Source organism: Heptranchias perlo, chromosome 3, assembly GCF_035084215.1.
Source record: "Heptranchias perlo isolate sHepPer1 chromosome 3, sHepPer1.hap1, whole genome shotgun sequence".
In the NCBI taxonomy this organism is placed as follows: domain Eukaryota; kingdom Metazoa; phylum Chordata; class Chondrichthyes; order Hexanchiformes; family Hexanchidae; genus Heptranchias; species Heptranchias perlo.
The window spans coordinates 139,705,399-139,721,676 of NC_090327.1; the positions used below are offsets into that span (position 1 = coordinate 139,705,399).

Genomic DNA, 16,278 nt, shown 5'->3' on the forward strand with positions numbered 1-16,278 from the left:
CATCCCTGTCAGCTTGTTCTACCTTTCATATCTATATCTATATATATATATATGCTTTCTCTCTCTCTTTCTCTCTTAATTTTTCTCTCCTGCCTTACAAACTCTCTTTATTTCTCTCTGTCTCCGAGTAACTCCATCTCTGCCCATCATTGTTTCTATCTCTCTCACACACACTCCCTCCCTTTTATGTGAACCTGTCTTAATTTTTGTGCTTTTTTAATTGTTATATTTCTTTTATCCCTGTGTTCGCTCTCCGTCTGGCGGTCTGCCTCGTTCTCTCTCTTTCTGTCCCCTTCTCTCGCTGTCCCCCTCTCCCACTGTCTCTCTCTACCGCTGCCTCTCTCTTTCTTTCTGTCTCTCTGCTTCTCAGTCTCTGTCCCTCTCTATCACTCTCTCCCTCTCTGTCTCTCTCTCTCCACATCTCACTCTCCTGTCTCTCTCACTCTCTCTCTCTTTCTGTGTTTCTCTTTCTGTGTTTCTCTCTCTGTGTTTCTCTCTCAGTCTCTCTCAATGTCTCTCTCACCATCTCTCTCACTGTCTCTCACCCGCTGTTTCTCTCTAAACCTCTGTCTCTCTCTTTCTTTCTGTATTACAATCTCTCTCTCTATTTTTTTTGCGAATCTCTGCTTGTTTCTCCCTCTCGTCTGTCTCTTCTCTCTCGCTTCACTCTCTCCCTCCCTCTCTTCTCTGTCTCGCTATCTCATTCTCTCCCTCCCCCTCTGTCTCTGTCTCTCTGTCTCTCTTTCCTCTATCTCTCTTTCTCTATGTCTCTGTCCCTCCTCTCTCTCTGTATGTCTCTCTCTCTCTCAGTCTCTCTTTCTCTCTCACTGTCTCGCTGTCTGTCTCTCACCCTCTGCTTCTTTCTTTCTCTCTAAATTTCTGTATTACTATCTCGCTCTCTCTCACTCTCTATCTCTATGTGTCTATCTCTTTGTCTCTGTCTCTCTCTCTCCCTCTCTCTCTCCGTCTATGCCTTTTGTCGATCTCCCTCTCTTTTCTCATTCTCTTGTTTCCCTCGCTCCCGCTTTCTCCATCTCGTTGTCTCTCTCTCTCTCCCCCTCTCTCCCCCTCTCTCTCTCCCTCCCCATCTCCCTCTCTATCTCCATATCTCCCTGTCTATGTGGAGTGCATCCATTCTGATCAGGCCCACAGCAATGACTTTGATTATCAGCTTAGCCCATTTAGTTCAAGTTCAGCTGAGCCATTCAGTGCCTCCATTTTGAGCAACAATTCATGTGTCGTCTGCAGAGCAATTTCGGCCTCAATAGGTTAGATTATCAATAAAATATTTAAGATCATTTCAGGGCTCTGTGCTGTTAATATAAAATGTACTTTCCATCCCCTGGGAAGTGTAGGGGATGGAGAATGAAATTGGATTTAGTTCCAGTGTTTGAAACCCTTCCCCTCTTTCTATGATTTCACTAATTTAATAATTAGATTGAGCGGGTATTTCACCGCGTTCTTCAGCTCCTCTCTGAATTTAGTCTGGGTCAGGACATAAATACACGTGTTTGTGCAGGAACTGAGAAGCTGCAGCATCTTTGATGCGTGTTCTATAATATAAATAGGGTCAGAGTAGGAGGAATAACCCTGAGTGCCTGTCACTCGCACATAAATGTAAAAGACAATCTTTGTCAGCCATAACAGTACAAAAGTGCCCGATATACTGAAGAGTAAAATGATGGATTTCTTTCGGTTCTCCATCTCTGGGTCCTTGTGATTTTCTCCATTGCTGCGGCCCCGGAGACCCCTCCGGACTCGGCTGGACACTAAAATACGTCTGACCGTCAGGACATTGAGCAGCAAAATCAGACAGACCGGGACACAAGGGGTTAAAATGAGGTCAAACATCTCAAATGCGGCCCATGCGGGGGAAGCGCGGAAGCTCAGTTTAGGCACACAATACCAGGGAATATTATCAATTATATAGTAAGGTTTAATTGTAAAGCACCAGGGGAGACTCTCTAAACAGCCCAGCACACTCACTGTTCCCAGAACCACAGTCCCCGTTCTCTCGGTACAATATTTAATTTTCAGCTTCTCACAACAAATGGCCACAAATCGATCAAAGGTGAAAACGACTGTGGACCAGACAGAAATCCCCGTGGCTGCAGCACCCAAGAAGTAAATAATAGTGCACACGGGAGTAATGCTCAGGAATGATCCTGGGAGATAAATCGGAATAATCCGCCCCAAAATCACACGAACAATAACGACCAGGAGATCGGCCACTGCCATTCCCACCAGGTAGACACTGATACATTTGGAGAGACCGCACTTTCCTCGGGACAGGATCACAATCGCCACCAAGTTAACTGTAAGAGAGAGAAAGGGAAGCAGAGAAATTACTGCTCAGACCTGGAGACAAGGCAGCAGTTTGAGAGGATCTGGTGTGAAATTTCCAGCTTTGTTGCTGCATCGAAGGGCGGAAAGTGATTCATTGACCTGGGCAGCGCTTTCAGGCAGAGAAATGTTTTTAAACACAATGATAAACAATGAATTGTGAGATGGATACAGAAAGTGAATAAAATGAGCACCGGACCCACTGGAAGGGCTGAGTGAGGGATCAGTGCCGGTGGGGAAGGGAGAAGGGGTTTTACACACCGGGAATCCAGCGGATTAAAGCCGGATTTGGGCTCCAGACGGACGGGGAAAGAGATCGAAGGTTCGGGATGGTGAGGGGACAGGGGGAGGTGCAGCTGGTTTATTGCTCTGGGTTAAGAGAGCCGACAGGGGCTGGAACTAAACGGGAAAAGCAGCTGGAGACCGAGCCAGTGAGTGAGATTGGGAGTGGGACAAGGACAAGGACATGTAGGAGCTGGAGGGGAGTCAGGAGCAGATGGTTTGGGAATTTGGATAAACTGAAGCAAGGGATGAGGAGGCAGAGGATTCACTGCAGTGGGTGGAATGACTGGGATTCACAGGGAGGGACTGCAAAAGAGTGTTGGAGGGAATCTAATCTACAGGTCCCACTAACACAATCCAACTAATACACTCAACAGTTCATGTCCAGGATTGGTGCCAGGGAACCGCTGTTTTGTATAAAACGTGCTCAATAAATTTACTTTGTACATTCAATTAAAATTAAATTGAAAAGTCTAAATTAAATCAACCTCGTTGTGTATTGAATTCCGCCGAGCTTTAAAAATAGAGTTTCAGAATAATTCACCACGAACAAGAAATTACTGATTCTATTCTGGAAGTAAATTTTAATTATTATTATTGTTAAGTTGCAAAACAAGGAACATTTACAAAAACAGACTGAGGATCTGACAGGATATAAACATGAGGAGTGAGTCCCACAATAAAAACTCCCCCAATCTGAACACATCATAATAAAACCTTCCAATCACATTTTCTATGTTTATTTGAACTGGAAGTTTCAGCAGTTCATTCTGATGAATTATTCACACCACAGCCTCTCGCTTTCCCTCTCACTCACCCTCTCTATCACTCACTCTACTCTCTTTCTCAAGCCCATTTTCATATCTGATTAAATCCTATCATCCTGCGCCTGCATTCTGTTCACCAGCCCCGTGTCCCACCGATCCTATTCTCAGTCTCAGTTTGTTAAATAGTGAAGCCTCTGTGGAATAGTTTAATTTTTGTACAGATCATCCAAACCTCCACCTGTTCACCTACACTGTTCACTTCATCGACAAATCATGGAATAAACAGAATCAAATGCCTCTTCCAGACAGATCTCACAATAATTGAGATTCCTTCTCCGTAATTAAAAATAAAGCGAGAGATGGCGGGATTGTTCAATTAACAAAACACCAACATGTTACTTATAATCTACAGATAAATAGAAGAGCTCCTGATTCCAACAGATACAGTGAAAACTGAGACAACATAACATCAAAACTTTTCATTTTACAATGAAGTTCATTGATAGCAAGTGAATTCATCGAGAGTGAAGCAGGGAAGGAGATGTGAAAGAATCATCAGTAAACTCAGTTCAGTTGCCTGATATCTGAAGCGGGGTCAGATACACAGATAATGAAATAATATTTTATCACAGTGATAACCAATAAATACATTGTAATCCCAGTTAAACTGAAGCATGTTATTGGGGAGGGAGGACATTGAGCTGCCTCCTTGTAACACTGAGACCGTGAGCTGTCTCATTATCAATCACTGAAAACACATTGATGAAAATATATTCCAGGACAGGTTAATTCCACAACATGAAACTGATCACAGCTCCTGAAGATCTGATCCGAAATCTTAGCCCAGACACCTGATTCCAGTATATTCGGTACAGGGAATAATCCAGTAATATTGCTAGGTTTGTATTTACAGAAGTCACTACAGATAGAATATAACCTCTAACAGACCAAACGTTTAGAAGTTAAGTAGACACCATTATTCAACAGTACATTCACTGCAGAGAATAATACAGCATCAATGCCAGGGTTGTATATATAAAGTTAATTACAGATATAATGCAGCTTCTACAAGACAGAAAGAGCAGAGACTTAACACATTCCATCATTGAACTGATGGAACAGAACAGGCCACCGTGTCAAATATGGAGGGAGAAAAATTAATATGCCAATTATGGCAGCAGAGTTAACACTGATTTCCACCAATAACAGCTGAGATAACGGCTTACCTGGAACTCCAAAGGCTGCAAGAACAGGAAAATAAATCTCTTCTATCCGATGAATTACTGGATATCCCATTTCTGTTGAAGCAGTGACTTCTGTCGGACTGGAAACCACAGCTCCGGCAGGGACTCTGAGCTGATCCATTCCAACTGGCCCAGGTTTATACCGGGGACAAGTCTCCACTGACAAGGTTCTCTCTCTGATCATTGCGATTAGTTACAGTTACTTGAACAAACACATTATATCAGCAGCTTTGACTCAGATGAAAATAATGTGTTGGATACAATCCCGGGATCTCAAAGCCCAGGACATTATCTTAATCAGACCTCGCTCGGGAATAAGGCTGAAATCCGTGATCAGACAGGACTGATCCAACAATACTGAGCGGTTTCATTTACAGTTTCCATTGAATTGAATTGACCATGTTCACTCCTGGAGATTCATTTATAATTTATATGGATTCTCCGCAGTGTGGACTGAATTCAGGGACACAAGCAGACCCGTTAAACTCTGTTCCTGCAGTTTCCCAGTTAAAATATGAATTTTGAGTCTCTGACACGGGGACAGTTAAAGGGCAGGTTGAGGATTGCAGACTAGAAATGACTGTAGGTGATATTAGGGGACGGACACTGAACGTCCTCTGACCTTCCTCTCTCCGTTATTTTACTGCAGATGTTTACCCGTTTATTCTACATTCGTTAAAGGCTCCAGTAAAATTGGTCCAATGTCATACCGAGCTCAGCTTCCCTCCATCATAAAGTCAGAAATGGGGATGTTCGCTGATGATTGCACAGTGTTCAGTTCCATTCGCAACCCCTCAAATAATGAAGCAGTCTGAGCCCGCATGCAGCAAGACCTGGACAACATCCAGGCTTGGGCTCATAAGTGGCAAGTAACATTCGCGCCAGATAAGTGCCAGGCAATAACCATCTCCAACAAGAGAGAGTCCAACCACCTCCCCTTGACATTCAACGGCATTACCATCGCCGAATCCCCCACCATCAACATCCTGGGGGTCACCATTGACCAGAAACTTAACTGGACCAGCCATATAAATACTGTGGCTACGAGAGCAGGTCAGAGGCTGGGTATTCTGCGGCGAGTGACTCACCTCCTGACTCCCCAAAGCCTTTCCACCATCTACAAGGCACAAGTCAGGAGTGTGATGGAATACTCTCCACTTGCCTGGATGAGTGCAGCTCCAACAACACTCAAGAAGCTTGACACCATCCAAGATAAAGCAGCCCGCTTGATTAGCACCCCATCCACCACCCTAAACATTCACTCCCTTCACCACCGGCGCACTGTGGCTGCAGTGTGCACCATCCACAGGATGCACTGCAGCAACTCGCCAAGGCTTCTTCGACAGCACGTCCCAAACCCGCGACCTCTACCACCTAGAAGGACAAGAGCAGCAGGCACATGGGAACAACACCACCTGCACGTTCCCCTCCAAGTCACACACCATCCCGACTTGGAAATATATCGCCGTTCCTTCATTGTCGCTGGGTCAAAATCCTGGAACTCCCTTCCTAACAGCACTGTGGGAGAACCGTCACCACACGGACTGCAGCGGTTCAAGAAGGCGGCTCACCACCACCTTCTCAAGGGCAATTAGGGATGGGCAATAAATGCTGGCCTTGCCAGCGACGCCCACATCCCGTGAACGAAATAAAAAAGCTCATGACCCGATTTGACCTCCATCATAAAGGCCCCGTGATTCCCTCATCCTGCTCCATTCCATCCTCAGCCCATTGCCATTGAAACTCTCATCAATGCCTCTGTCCCCTCCAGACTCCATTCCTCCAATGCACTCCTGACTGGCCACCCAACCTCCACATTCCATAAACGTGGACTGATCCAAAATTCTGTTGTCCGTCTCCAACCAGCAGCAGGTCCTGCTCGGCATAACTGAACCTCACTGGTTCTCAGATCCCCATCGCCTTAAATTTAAAATTATCATCATTGGGTTCAAATTCCTCCATCACACCTCACCCCATCTCCACACCTACAACAAACCCACTTGTTATCTTCTCATTCATCGGACACTGGCCTCTTTTGGTGGGACTGCCCTCGCTTGGTTCCACTCACCCATCTGATCAGAGCCTGGAGAAGATTCTCCTCCGACCCAACCGTGTTATCTCTTATGTCCCTAAAGGTCCATCGGAGAGTGTCCACCATTGGGTGGAGAGTCCACCATTGGAGAGTGTCCACCATTGGAGAGTGTCCACCATTGGAGAGTGTCCACCATCGGAGAGTGTCCACCATTGGAGAATGTCCACCATTGGAGAGTGCCCATCATCGGAGAGTGTCCATCATTGGAGAGTGTCCACCATTGGAGAGTGTCCACCATCGGAGAGTGTCCACCATTAGAGAGTGTCCACCATCGGAGAGTGTCCACCATTGGAGAGTGTCCACCATCGGAGAGTGTCCACCATTGGAGAGTGTCCACCATCGGAGAGTGTCCACCATTGGAGAGTGTCCACCATTGGAGAGTGTCCATCATCGGAGAGTGTCCATCATCGGAGAGTGTCCACCATCGGAGAGTGTCCATCATTGGAGAGTGTCCATCATCGGAGAGTGTCCACCATCGGAGAGTGTCCATCATCGGAGAGTGTCCATCATTGGAGAGTGTCCATCATTGGAGAGTGTCCACCATTGGAGAGTGTCCACCATCGGAGAGTGTCCACCATCGGAGAGTGTCCACCATCGGAGAGTGTCCACCATTGGAGCGTGTCCATCATCGGAGAGTGTCCACCATCGGAGAGTGTCCACCATTGGGGGGAGTTTCCACCATTGGAGAGTGTCCACCATTGGGGGGAGTTTCCACCATTGGAGAGTGTCCACCATCGGAGAGTGTCCACCATTGGGGGGAGTTTCCACCATTGGAGAGTGTCCATCATCGGAGAGTGTCCACCATTGGGGGGAGTTTCCACCATCGGAGAGTGTCCACCATTGGGGGGAGTTTCCACCATTGGAGAGTGTCCACCATCGGAGAGTGTCCACCATCGGAGAGTGTCCACAATTATGGGGAGTTTCCACCATCGGAGAGTGTCCACCATTGGAAGGAGTGTTCACTATCGGAGAGTGTTCACCATCGGGTGGAGAGTCCACCATCGGGGTAGTTTCCACCATCGGAGAGTGTCCACCATTGAGGGGAGTGTCCACCATTGGGGCGAGTGTCCACCACCGGGGGCATTTCCACCATCGAGGGGAGTGTCCACCATCGGGGGAACCAGAAAGGCGTGGGCTACACATTGAAATTACAATATCGGTGGGAGGTGTCGGCTGATCAGGGGTCCTGTCAGCCACCTGAGCTTGTTGGGCCTGAATCAGATGTGGTCATGCTCCAAAAAGTTATTATTTTAACCTGCCAACCGCCGCCAATCCACTCGTTCTATCGGGAAAAAATTACCCCCATTCTCTCCCCGTCTCATTCTCTCTGTCTCTCTCTCTCTCACATACTATCGGCGTATTGTAGATGTACAGGAGCTGACACTGAGACACACACGGGCTGTACAGTACCAGTCAGGAATGAATCATTCCCTTTTACTCGCTGTATACTGTACATGTACAGGAACTGACACTGAGACACAGGAACCGTACAGTATCAGTCAGGAGTGAATCATTCCCTGTCGGACTGTCCAACAACAGGGTGAGTATCTACCATCGGGGAGTATTCACCACCGGTGAGTATCCACCATTGGGAAGAGTGTCCATCATTGGTGGGAGTGTCCACCAACGGGAAGTGTCTACCATCGGGGGAAGTGCCCACCAATGAATATTGTCCACCATTGGGAAGTGTCCGCCAGCGGGGAATGTCCACCAAAGGTGGGAGTGTCCAACAACGGGGAATGTCCACCATCGGGGGGAGTGCCCACCAATGGGATTGTCCACCAAAGGTGGGTGTGTCCACCAACAGCGAATGTCCACCATCGGAGGGAGTGCCCACCAACGGGGATTGTCCAGCATCGGGGAATGTCCACCAGCGGGGAGTGACCAACATTGGGGAGGACTGTCCACCATCGGAAGGAGTGTCCACCATCGGGGGGATGGTCCACCATTGGGGCGACTGACCACCATCGGAGGGAGTGTCCACCATCGGGGGAGTGTCCACTATCGGGAGAGTATCCACTATCGGGGTGTGTGATCATCATGGGAAAGGAATCCAGTATTGAGGAGAGTGTCCCCCATCGGGGGGAGTGTCCACCATCGGGGGGAGTGTCCACTACCGGGGGAATGTCCACCATCAGGTGGAGTGTCCACTATCGGGGGAGTGTCCTCCATCGGGGGGAGTGTCCACCATCGGGAACGACCACGATCGGGGCGACTGATCACCATTGGGGTGGGGGGGATGGGTGTGTGCCACTATCGTGGGGAGTGTCCTCCATCGGAGGGAGTGTCCATCATCGGAGGGAATCTCCACCATCGGGGGGGGCGTGTCCACCATCAGGGAGAGTGTCCACCATCGGGGAGTGACCAACATCAGGACGACTGACCACCATTAGGGGATACTACAACAGCGAGAGGATGTCAAGCATCGGGGCGAATGTCCATCACTGGTTAGTGTCCGACATTGGGGAGTGTCCGCCATCGAGGGGAGTGTCCACCATCGAGGGGAGTGTACACGATCCGGGGAACCAGTAAGGGGTGGTCCCGCAATGAGGGTACAGTATCGGTGGGCAGTGTCGGCCGTTCGGGGGTCTTGTCAGCCTGCTGAGTTTGTTGGGCCTTAATGAAACACTCCTGATCCTCCAGCCCACAAGCAGTGCAATAAAGGCCCTCACTCGCCTCATGGATCCCGCCCTTCCTGCCTGCTTTCACCTGACGTGAATCTAAAGCAATGGGAAACCCAGACACGAAGGATGAGAATCATGTTACTTTTGCAATACACATAAACTTAAGAGTCCAGCACAATCTGTAACCTCATGGCCAGGCATATTCCTCACTCTACCATTACCAACAAGCCAGGGGGTCAATCCTGATTCAATGAGGAGTTTAGAAGAGCATGCCAGGAGCAGCACCAGGCGTACCTAAAAATGAGGTGCCAATCTGGTGAAGCTACAACTCAGGACTACATGCATGCTAAACAGCGGAATCAACATGCTATAGACAGAGCTAAGTGATTCCACAACCAACGGATCAGATCAGAGCTCTGCAGTCCTGCCACATCCAGTCGTGAATGGTGGTGGACAATTAAACAACTAACGGGAGGAGGAGGCTCTGTAAACATCCCCATCCTCAATGATGGCGGAGTCCAGCACATGAGTGGATCGGACAAGGCTGAAGCGTTTGCTACCATCTTCAGCCAGAAGTGCCGAGTGGTTGATCCATCTCGGCCTCCTCCCGATATCCCCACCATTAAAGAAGCCAGTCTTCAGCCAATTTGATTCACTCCACGTGATATCAAGAAACGGCTGAGTGGACTGGATACGGCTTTGGGCCCCAGAAACATCCAGGCTGTAGTTCTGAAAAGTTGTGTTCCAGAACTAGCCACGCCTCTAGCCAAACTGTTCCAGTACAGCTACAACACTGGCATCTACCCAACAATGTGGAAAATTGCCCAGGTATGCCCTGTCCACAAAAGCAGGACAAATCCAATCCAGTCAATTACCGCCCCATCAGTCTATTCTCAATCATCAGCAAAGTGATGGAAGGTGTCGTTGACAGTGCTATCAAGTGGCACTTACTCGCCAATAACCTGCTCACCGATGCTCAGTTTGGGTTCCGTCAGGACCACTCGGCTCCATGCCTCATTACAGCCTTGGTCCAAACATGGACAAAAGAGCTGAATTCCAGAGGTGAGGTGAGAGTGACTGCCCTTGACATCAAGGCAGCATTTGACCGAGTGTGGCACCAAGGAGCCCTCGTAAAATTGAAGTCAATGGGAATCCAGGGAAAAACTCTCCATTGGCTGGAATCGTACCGAATACAAAGTAAGGTGGTAATCGTTGTTGGAGGCCAATCATCACAGCCCCAGGACATTGCTGAAGGATTCCTGAGGGCAGTCTCCTAAGCCTGCCTTCAGCTGCTTCATCAATGACCTTTCCTCCATCATAAGGTCGGAAATGTGGATGTTCGCTGATGATTGCAGTGTTCAGTTCCATTCGCAACCCCTCAGATATTGAAGCAGTCTGTGCCTGCATGCAGCAAGTCCTGAACAACATCCAGGCTTGAGCTGATAAGTGGCAAGTAACATTCGTATCAGACAATTGCCAGGCAATGACTATCTCCAACAAGAGAGAGTCTAAGAACCTCCCCTTGGCATTCAATAGCATTATCATTGCTGAATCCCCCACCAACAATGGTGGTCAACATTGACCGGAAACTTAACTGGACCAGCCATATAAATACTATGGCTACAAGAGCAGGTCAGTGGTTGGGTATTCTGTGACGAGTGACTCAGCTCCTGACTCTCCAAATACTTTCCAACATTTACAAGGCACAAGTCAGAATTGTGATGGAATACTCTCCACTTACCTGGATGAGTGCAGTTCCAACATCACTCAAGAAGCTCGACACCATCCAGGACAAAGCAGCCCGCTTGATTGACACCCCATCCATTACCCTAAACATTCAGTCCCTTCACCAACAGCGCACTGTGGCCGCAGTGGGTAACATTCACAGGATACACTGCAGCAACTCGCCAAGGCTTCTCTGACTGCACCACCCAAAACCTGCGATCTCTATCTCCTAAATCGACAAGGGCAGCAGGCACTTGGGAACGACACCACCTGCACGTTCCCCTCCAAGTCACACATCATCCCAACTTGGAAATATACCGCCGTTCCTTCAACGTCGCTGGGTCAAAATCCTGGAACTCCCTTCCTAACAGCACTGTGGGAGAACCCTCACCACACAGACTGCAGCGGTTCAAGAAGGCGGCTCACCACCACCTTCTCAAGGGCAATTAGGGATGGGCAATAAATGCCGGCATTTCCTGCGACGCCCACATCCCATGAACGAATAAAAAAAGTGCATCACTATTTCAATGAGGTAGATTATCCCTTTAATTATCGGCTTTATTTCGGGGTGGGACATCCGGGTGTCTGTTGTTTGTGCACAAACGCACCTGGGTCAAACGCAGAAGTGAGCGGGTTGGAGCCGAGATGCGGTCCTGATCCAAACAGTTATTATGTTAACCTCCTAATCGCCCCCAATGCACTTGTTCTTGGGGGATAAATTACCCCCATTCTCTCTCCGTCTCATTCTCTTTCTCTCTCTCACACACATTCTATCATTGTATTTTAGACGTACAGGAGCTGACACTGAAACGCACACCGGAAGTACTGTACCAGACGGGAGTGAATCGTTCCCTTTTACCCGCTGTATACTGTACATGTACAGGAACTGACACTGAGACACACACGGACCGTACAGTACCAGTCAGGAGTGAAATGTTCCCTGTCGGACTGTCCACCAACAGGGAGAGTATCCACCATCGGGAGTATTCACCACCGGTGAGTGTCCACCATTGGGAGGAATGTCCACCATTGGTGGGAATGTCCACCAATGAGAAATGTCCACCATCGGGGGGAGTGTCCACCAACAGTAAATGTCCACCATCAGTGGGAGTGTCCAACAACGGGGAATGTCCACCATCGGGGGGAGTGCCCACCAACGGGGATCGTCCACCATCGGGGGGAGTGTCCACCAACAGTAAATGTCCACCATCAGTGGGAGTGTCCAACAACGGGGAATGTCCACCATCGGGGGGAATGCCCACCAACGGGGATCGTCCACCATCGGGGGGAATGTCCAATAACGGGGAATGTCCACCATCAGTGGGAGTGTCCAACAACGGGGAATGTCCACCATCGGGGGGAATGCCCACCAACGGGGATTGTCCACCATCGGGGGGAGTGTCCAACAACAGGGAGAGTATCCACCATCAGGAGTATTCACCACCGGTGAGTGTCCACCATCGGGGGGAATGTCCACCAACAGGAAATGTCCACCATCGGGGGAAGTGCCCACCAACGGGGATCGTCCACCATCGGGAAGTGTCGGCCATCGGGGAGAGTGTCCACCAACAGGAAATGTCCACCATCGGGGGAAGTGCCCACCAACGGGGATCGTCCACCATCGGGAAGTGTCGGCTAGCGGGGAGAGTGTCCACCAACAGGAAATGTCCACCATCGGAGGGAGTGTCCAATAACGGGGAATGTCCACCATCGGGGGGAATGTCCACCATCGGTGGGAGTGTCCAATAACGGGGAATGTCCACCATCGGGGGGAATGTCCACCATCGGTGGGAGTGTCCAATAACGGGGAATGTCCACCATCGGTGGGAGTGTCCAATAACGGGGAATGTCCACCATCGGTGGGAGTGTCCAATAACGGGGAATGTCCACCATCGGTGGGAGTGTCCAATAACGGGGAATGTCCACCATCGGTGGGAATGTCCAATAATGGGGAATGTCCACCATCGGTGGGAGTGTCCAATAACGGGGAATGTCCACCATCGGTGGGAATGTCCAATAACGGGGAATGTCCACCATCGGGGGGAATGTCCACCATCGGTGGGAGTGTCCAATAACGGGGAATGTCCACCATCGGGGGGAATGTCCAATAACGGGGAATGTCCACCATCGGTGGGAGTGTCCAATAACGGGGAATGTCCACCATCGGGGGGAATGTCCACCATCGGGGGGAATGTCCAATAACGGGGAATGTCCACCATCGGGGGGAATGTCCAATAACGGGGAATGTCCACCATCGGAGGGAGTGTCCAATAACGGGGAATGTCCACCATCGGGGGGGAATGCCCACCAACGGGGATTGTCCACCATCGGGGGGAGTGTCCAACAACAGGGAGAGTATCCACCATCAGGAGTATTCACCACCGGTGAGTGTCCACCATCGGGGGGAATGTCCACCAACAGGAAATGTCCACCATCGGGGGAAGTGCCCACCAACGGGGATCGTCCACCATCGGGAAGTGTCGGCCATCGGGGAGAGTGTCCACCAACAGGAAATGTCCACCATCGGGGGAAGTGCCCACCAACGGGGATCGTCCACCATCGGGAAGTGTCGGCTAGCGGGGAGAGTGTCCACCAACAGGAAATGTCCACCATCGGAGGGAGTGTCCAATAACGGGGAATGTCCACCATCGGGGGGAATGTCCACCATCGGTGGGAGTGTCCAATAACGGGGAATGTCCACCATCGGGGGGAATGTCCACCATCGGTGGGAGTGTCCAATAACGGGGAATGTCCACCATCGGTGGGAGTGTCCAATAACGGGGAATGTCCACCATCGGTGGGAGTGTCCAATAACGGGGAATGTCCACCATCGGTGGGAGTGTCCAATAACGGGGAATGTCCACCATCGGTGGGAATGTCCAATAACGGGGAATGTCCACCATCGGGGGGAATGTCCACCATCGGTGGGAGTGTCCAATAACGGGGAATGTCCACCATCGGGGGGAATGTCCAATAACGGGGAATGTCCACCATCGGTGGGAGTGTCCAATAACGGGGAATGTCCACCATCGGGGGGAATGTCCACCATCGGGGGGAATGTCCAATAACGGGGAATGTCCACCATCGGGGGGAATGTCCAATAACGGGGAATGTCCACCATCGGAGGGAGTGTCCAATAACGGGGAATGTCCACCATCGGGGGGAATGTCCAGTAACGGGGAATGTCCACCATCGGGGGGAATGTCCAGTAACGGGGAATGTCCACCATCGGTGGGAGTGTCCAATAACGGGGAATGTCCACCATCGGGGGGAATGTCCAGTAACGGGGAATGTCCACCATCGGGGGGAGTGTCCAATAACGGGGAATGTCCACCATCGGGGGGAATGTCCAGTAACGGGGAATGTCCACCATCGGTGGGAGTGTCCAATAACGGGGAATGTCCACCATCGGGGGGAATGTCCACCATCGGTGGGAGTGTCCAATAACGGGGAATGTCCACCATCGGGGGGAATGTCCACCAACAGGAAATGTCCACCATCGGGGAGTGACCAACCTCGGGACGACTGACCACCATAGGGGAGAGTGTCCACCATCGTGGGGAGGTTTCACCATCGGGGAGAGTGTCCACCATCGGGCAGTGCCCACCATCGGGGAGTGCCCACCATCGGGGAGTGACCAACATCAGGGCGACTGACCACCATTAGGGGGATACTACAACATCGAGAGGATTGTCAAGCATCGGGGAGAATGTCCATCATTGGGTAGTGTCCGACATTGGGGATTGTCCGCCATCGAGGGGAGTGTCCACCATCGAGGCGAGTGTACACAATACAGGGAACCAATAAGGGATGGGTCCCGCAATGAGGGTACAGTATCGGGGGGCAGTGTCGGCCGATTGGGGGTCCTGACAACCTGCTGAATTTGCTGGGCCTTAATGAAACACTCCCTCATCGTTCTCTTTTACTCACGGTGTATGTAGATGTACAGGAGCTGACACTGAGACCCACATGGGCCGTACAGTACAGAGAGGGAGATATAGACTGAGATAAACATTTGTTTAAATCTAAAGCCAGTGATTTTGATTCAGGCGCAGGCCTCAATTTTGTGTTTATTCAGTACCACCATTTTGTATTGTCACAGCACTGGAACATTTATTATATAATGCCATTCCTCACTGGAAAAGAGACACACTGTCCACACATGAGGGAGTGTCAACCATCGGGCGGAGTTCCACAATGTGGGTATATCCACCATCGTGGTGGGGGGGTGGATCCACCATCGGGGTGAGTATCCTTCATCGGGGGGAGTGACCATTATCTGGAGGAGTGTCCACCATCGGAGATTGTCCAGCATCGGGGAGAATATCCACCAACGTGGGGATTGACCATCATCAGGGGGAGTGTCCACTATCGGGGAGACTGTCCACCATCGTAGAGAGTGTCCACCATCGGGTGAGTGACCACCATCGGGTGAGTGACCACCATCGGGGGGAGTGATCACCATCGAGTGGAGTGAACATCATCGGGGGGAGTTGTCCACCATGGAGGAGGGCACGAAGAGTCTGTGAAGGGATATAGACCTGTTAAGTGAGTGGGCAAGAACGTGGCAGATGGAGTATAATGTGGGGAAATATGAAGTTATTCACTTCGGTAGGAAAAATAGAAAAACAGAATATTTTTTAAATGGTGAAAAAACTATTAAATTATACTCTATGGTTAAAGGGGCCTGATAGGGAGCAGTCCTTAGACAACAAATACACTTCAAATACCTGTGCAGTGAGACAGGGAGTCGAAAGATATTGATATATACACACACACATCACCCCGCAATGCACTTTAAGTACCTGTGCAGTGAGGCAGGTACAGAGTTTAAAGGTGCAGAAATGCAAACTCATCTTCCTACAATAAACTTTAAATATTTGTGCTGTTAGACCAAGAGTTTAAAGGTACAGAGACACGAACGATGTAGACATAGAAATACGGCAGGGGGACTGTGATATACTCGAACATATTAACATCGAGCGGGAGGAGGTATTGGCGGTTTTAGCAGGCCTAAAAATGGATAAATCCCCAGGCCCGGACGAAATGTATCCCAGCCTACTGTGTGAGGCAAAGGAGGAGATTGCGGGGGCTCTGACACATATATTCAGAACCTCTCTGGCCACAGGGGATGTGCCAGAGGACTGGAGAACCGCTAATGTAATACCATTATTCAAGAAGGGGAGTAGGGAAAAACCGGG

General features: G+C 49.8%; 1 protein-coding gene across 1 annotated transcript; it reads right to left on the reverse strand.

Moving 5' to 3' along the window:
- Positions 1-1,410: 1,410 nt before the first annotated feature.
- LOC137308927 (probable G-protein coupled receptor 139) lies at positions 1,411-2,238 on the reverse strand. The gene has a single exon (XM_067977365.1). It carries the CDS (start codon positions 2,236-2,238, stop codon positions 1,411-1,413), a length of 828 nt encoding a protein of 275 aa, XP_067833466.1.
- Between the last annotated feature and the right edge of the window lie 14,040 nt (positions 2,239-16,278).

What these genes read in the sequence shown, in the direction of transcription:
- LOC137308927 (XM_067977365.1), bottom strand. Translation starts at nt 2,238, where the DNA reads ATGGCAGTGGCCGATCTCCTGGTCGTTATTGTTCGTGTGATTTTGGGG.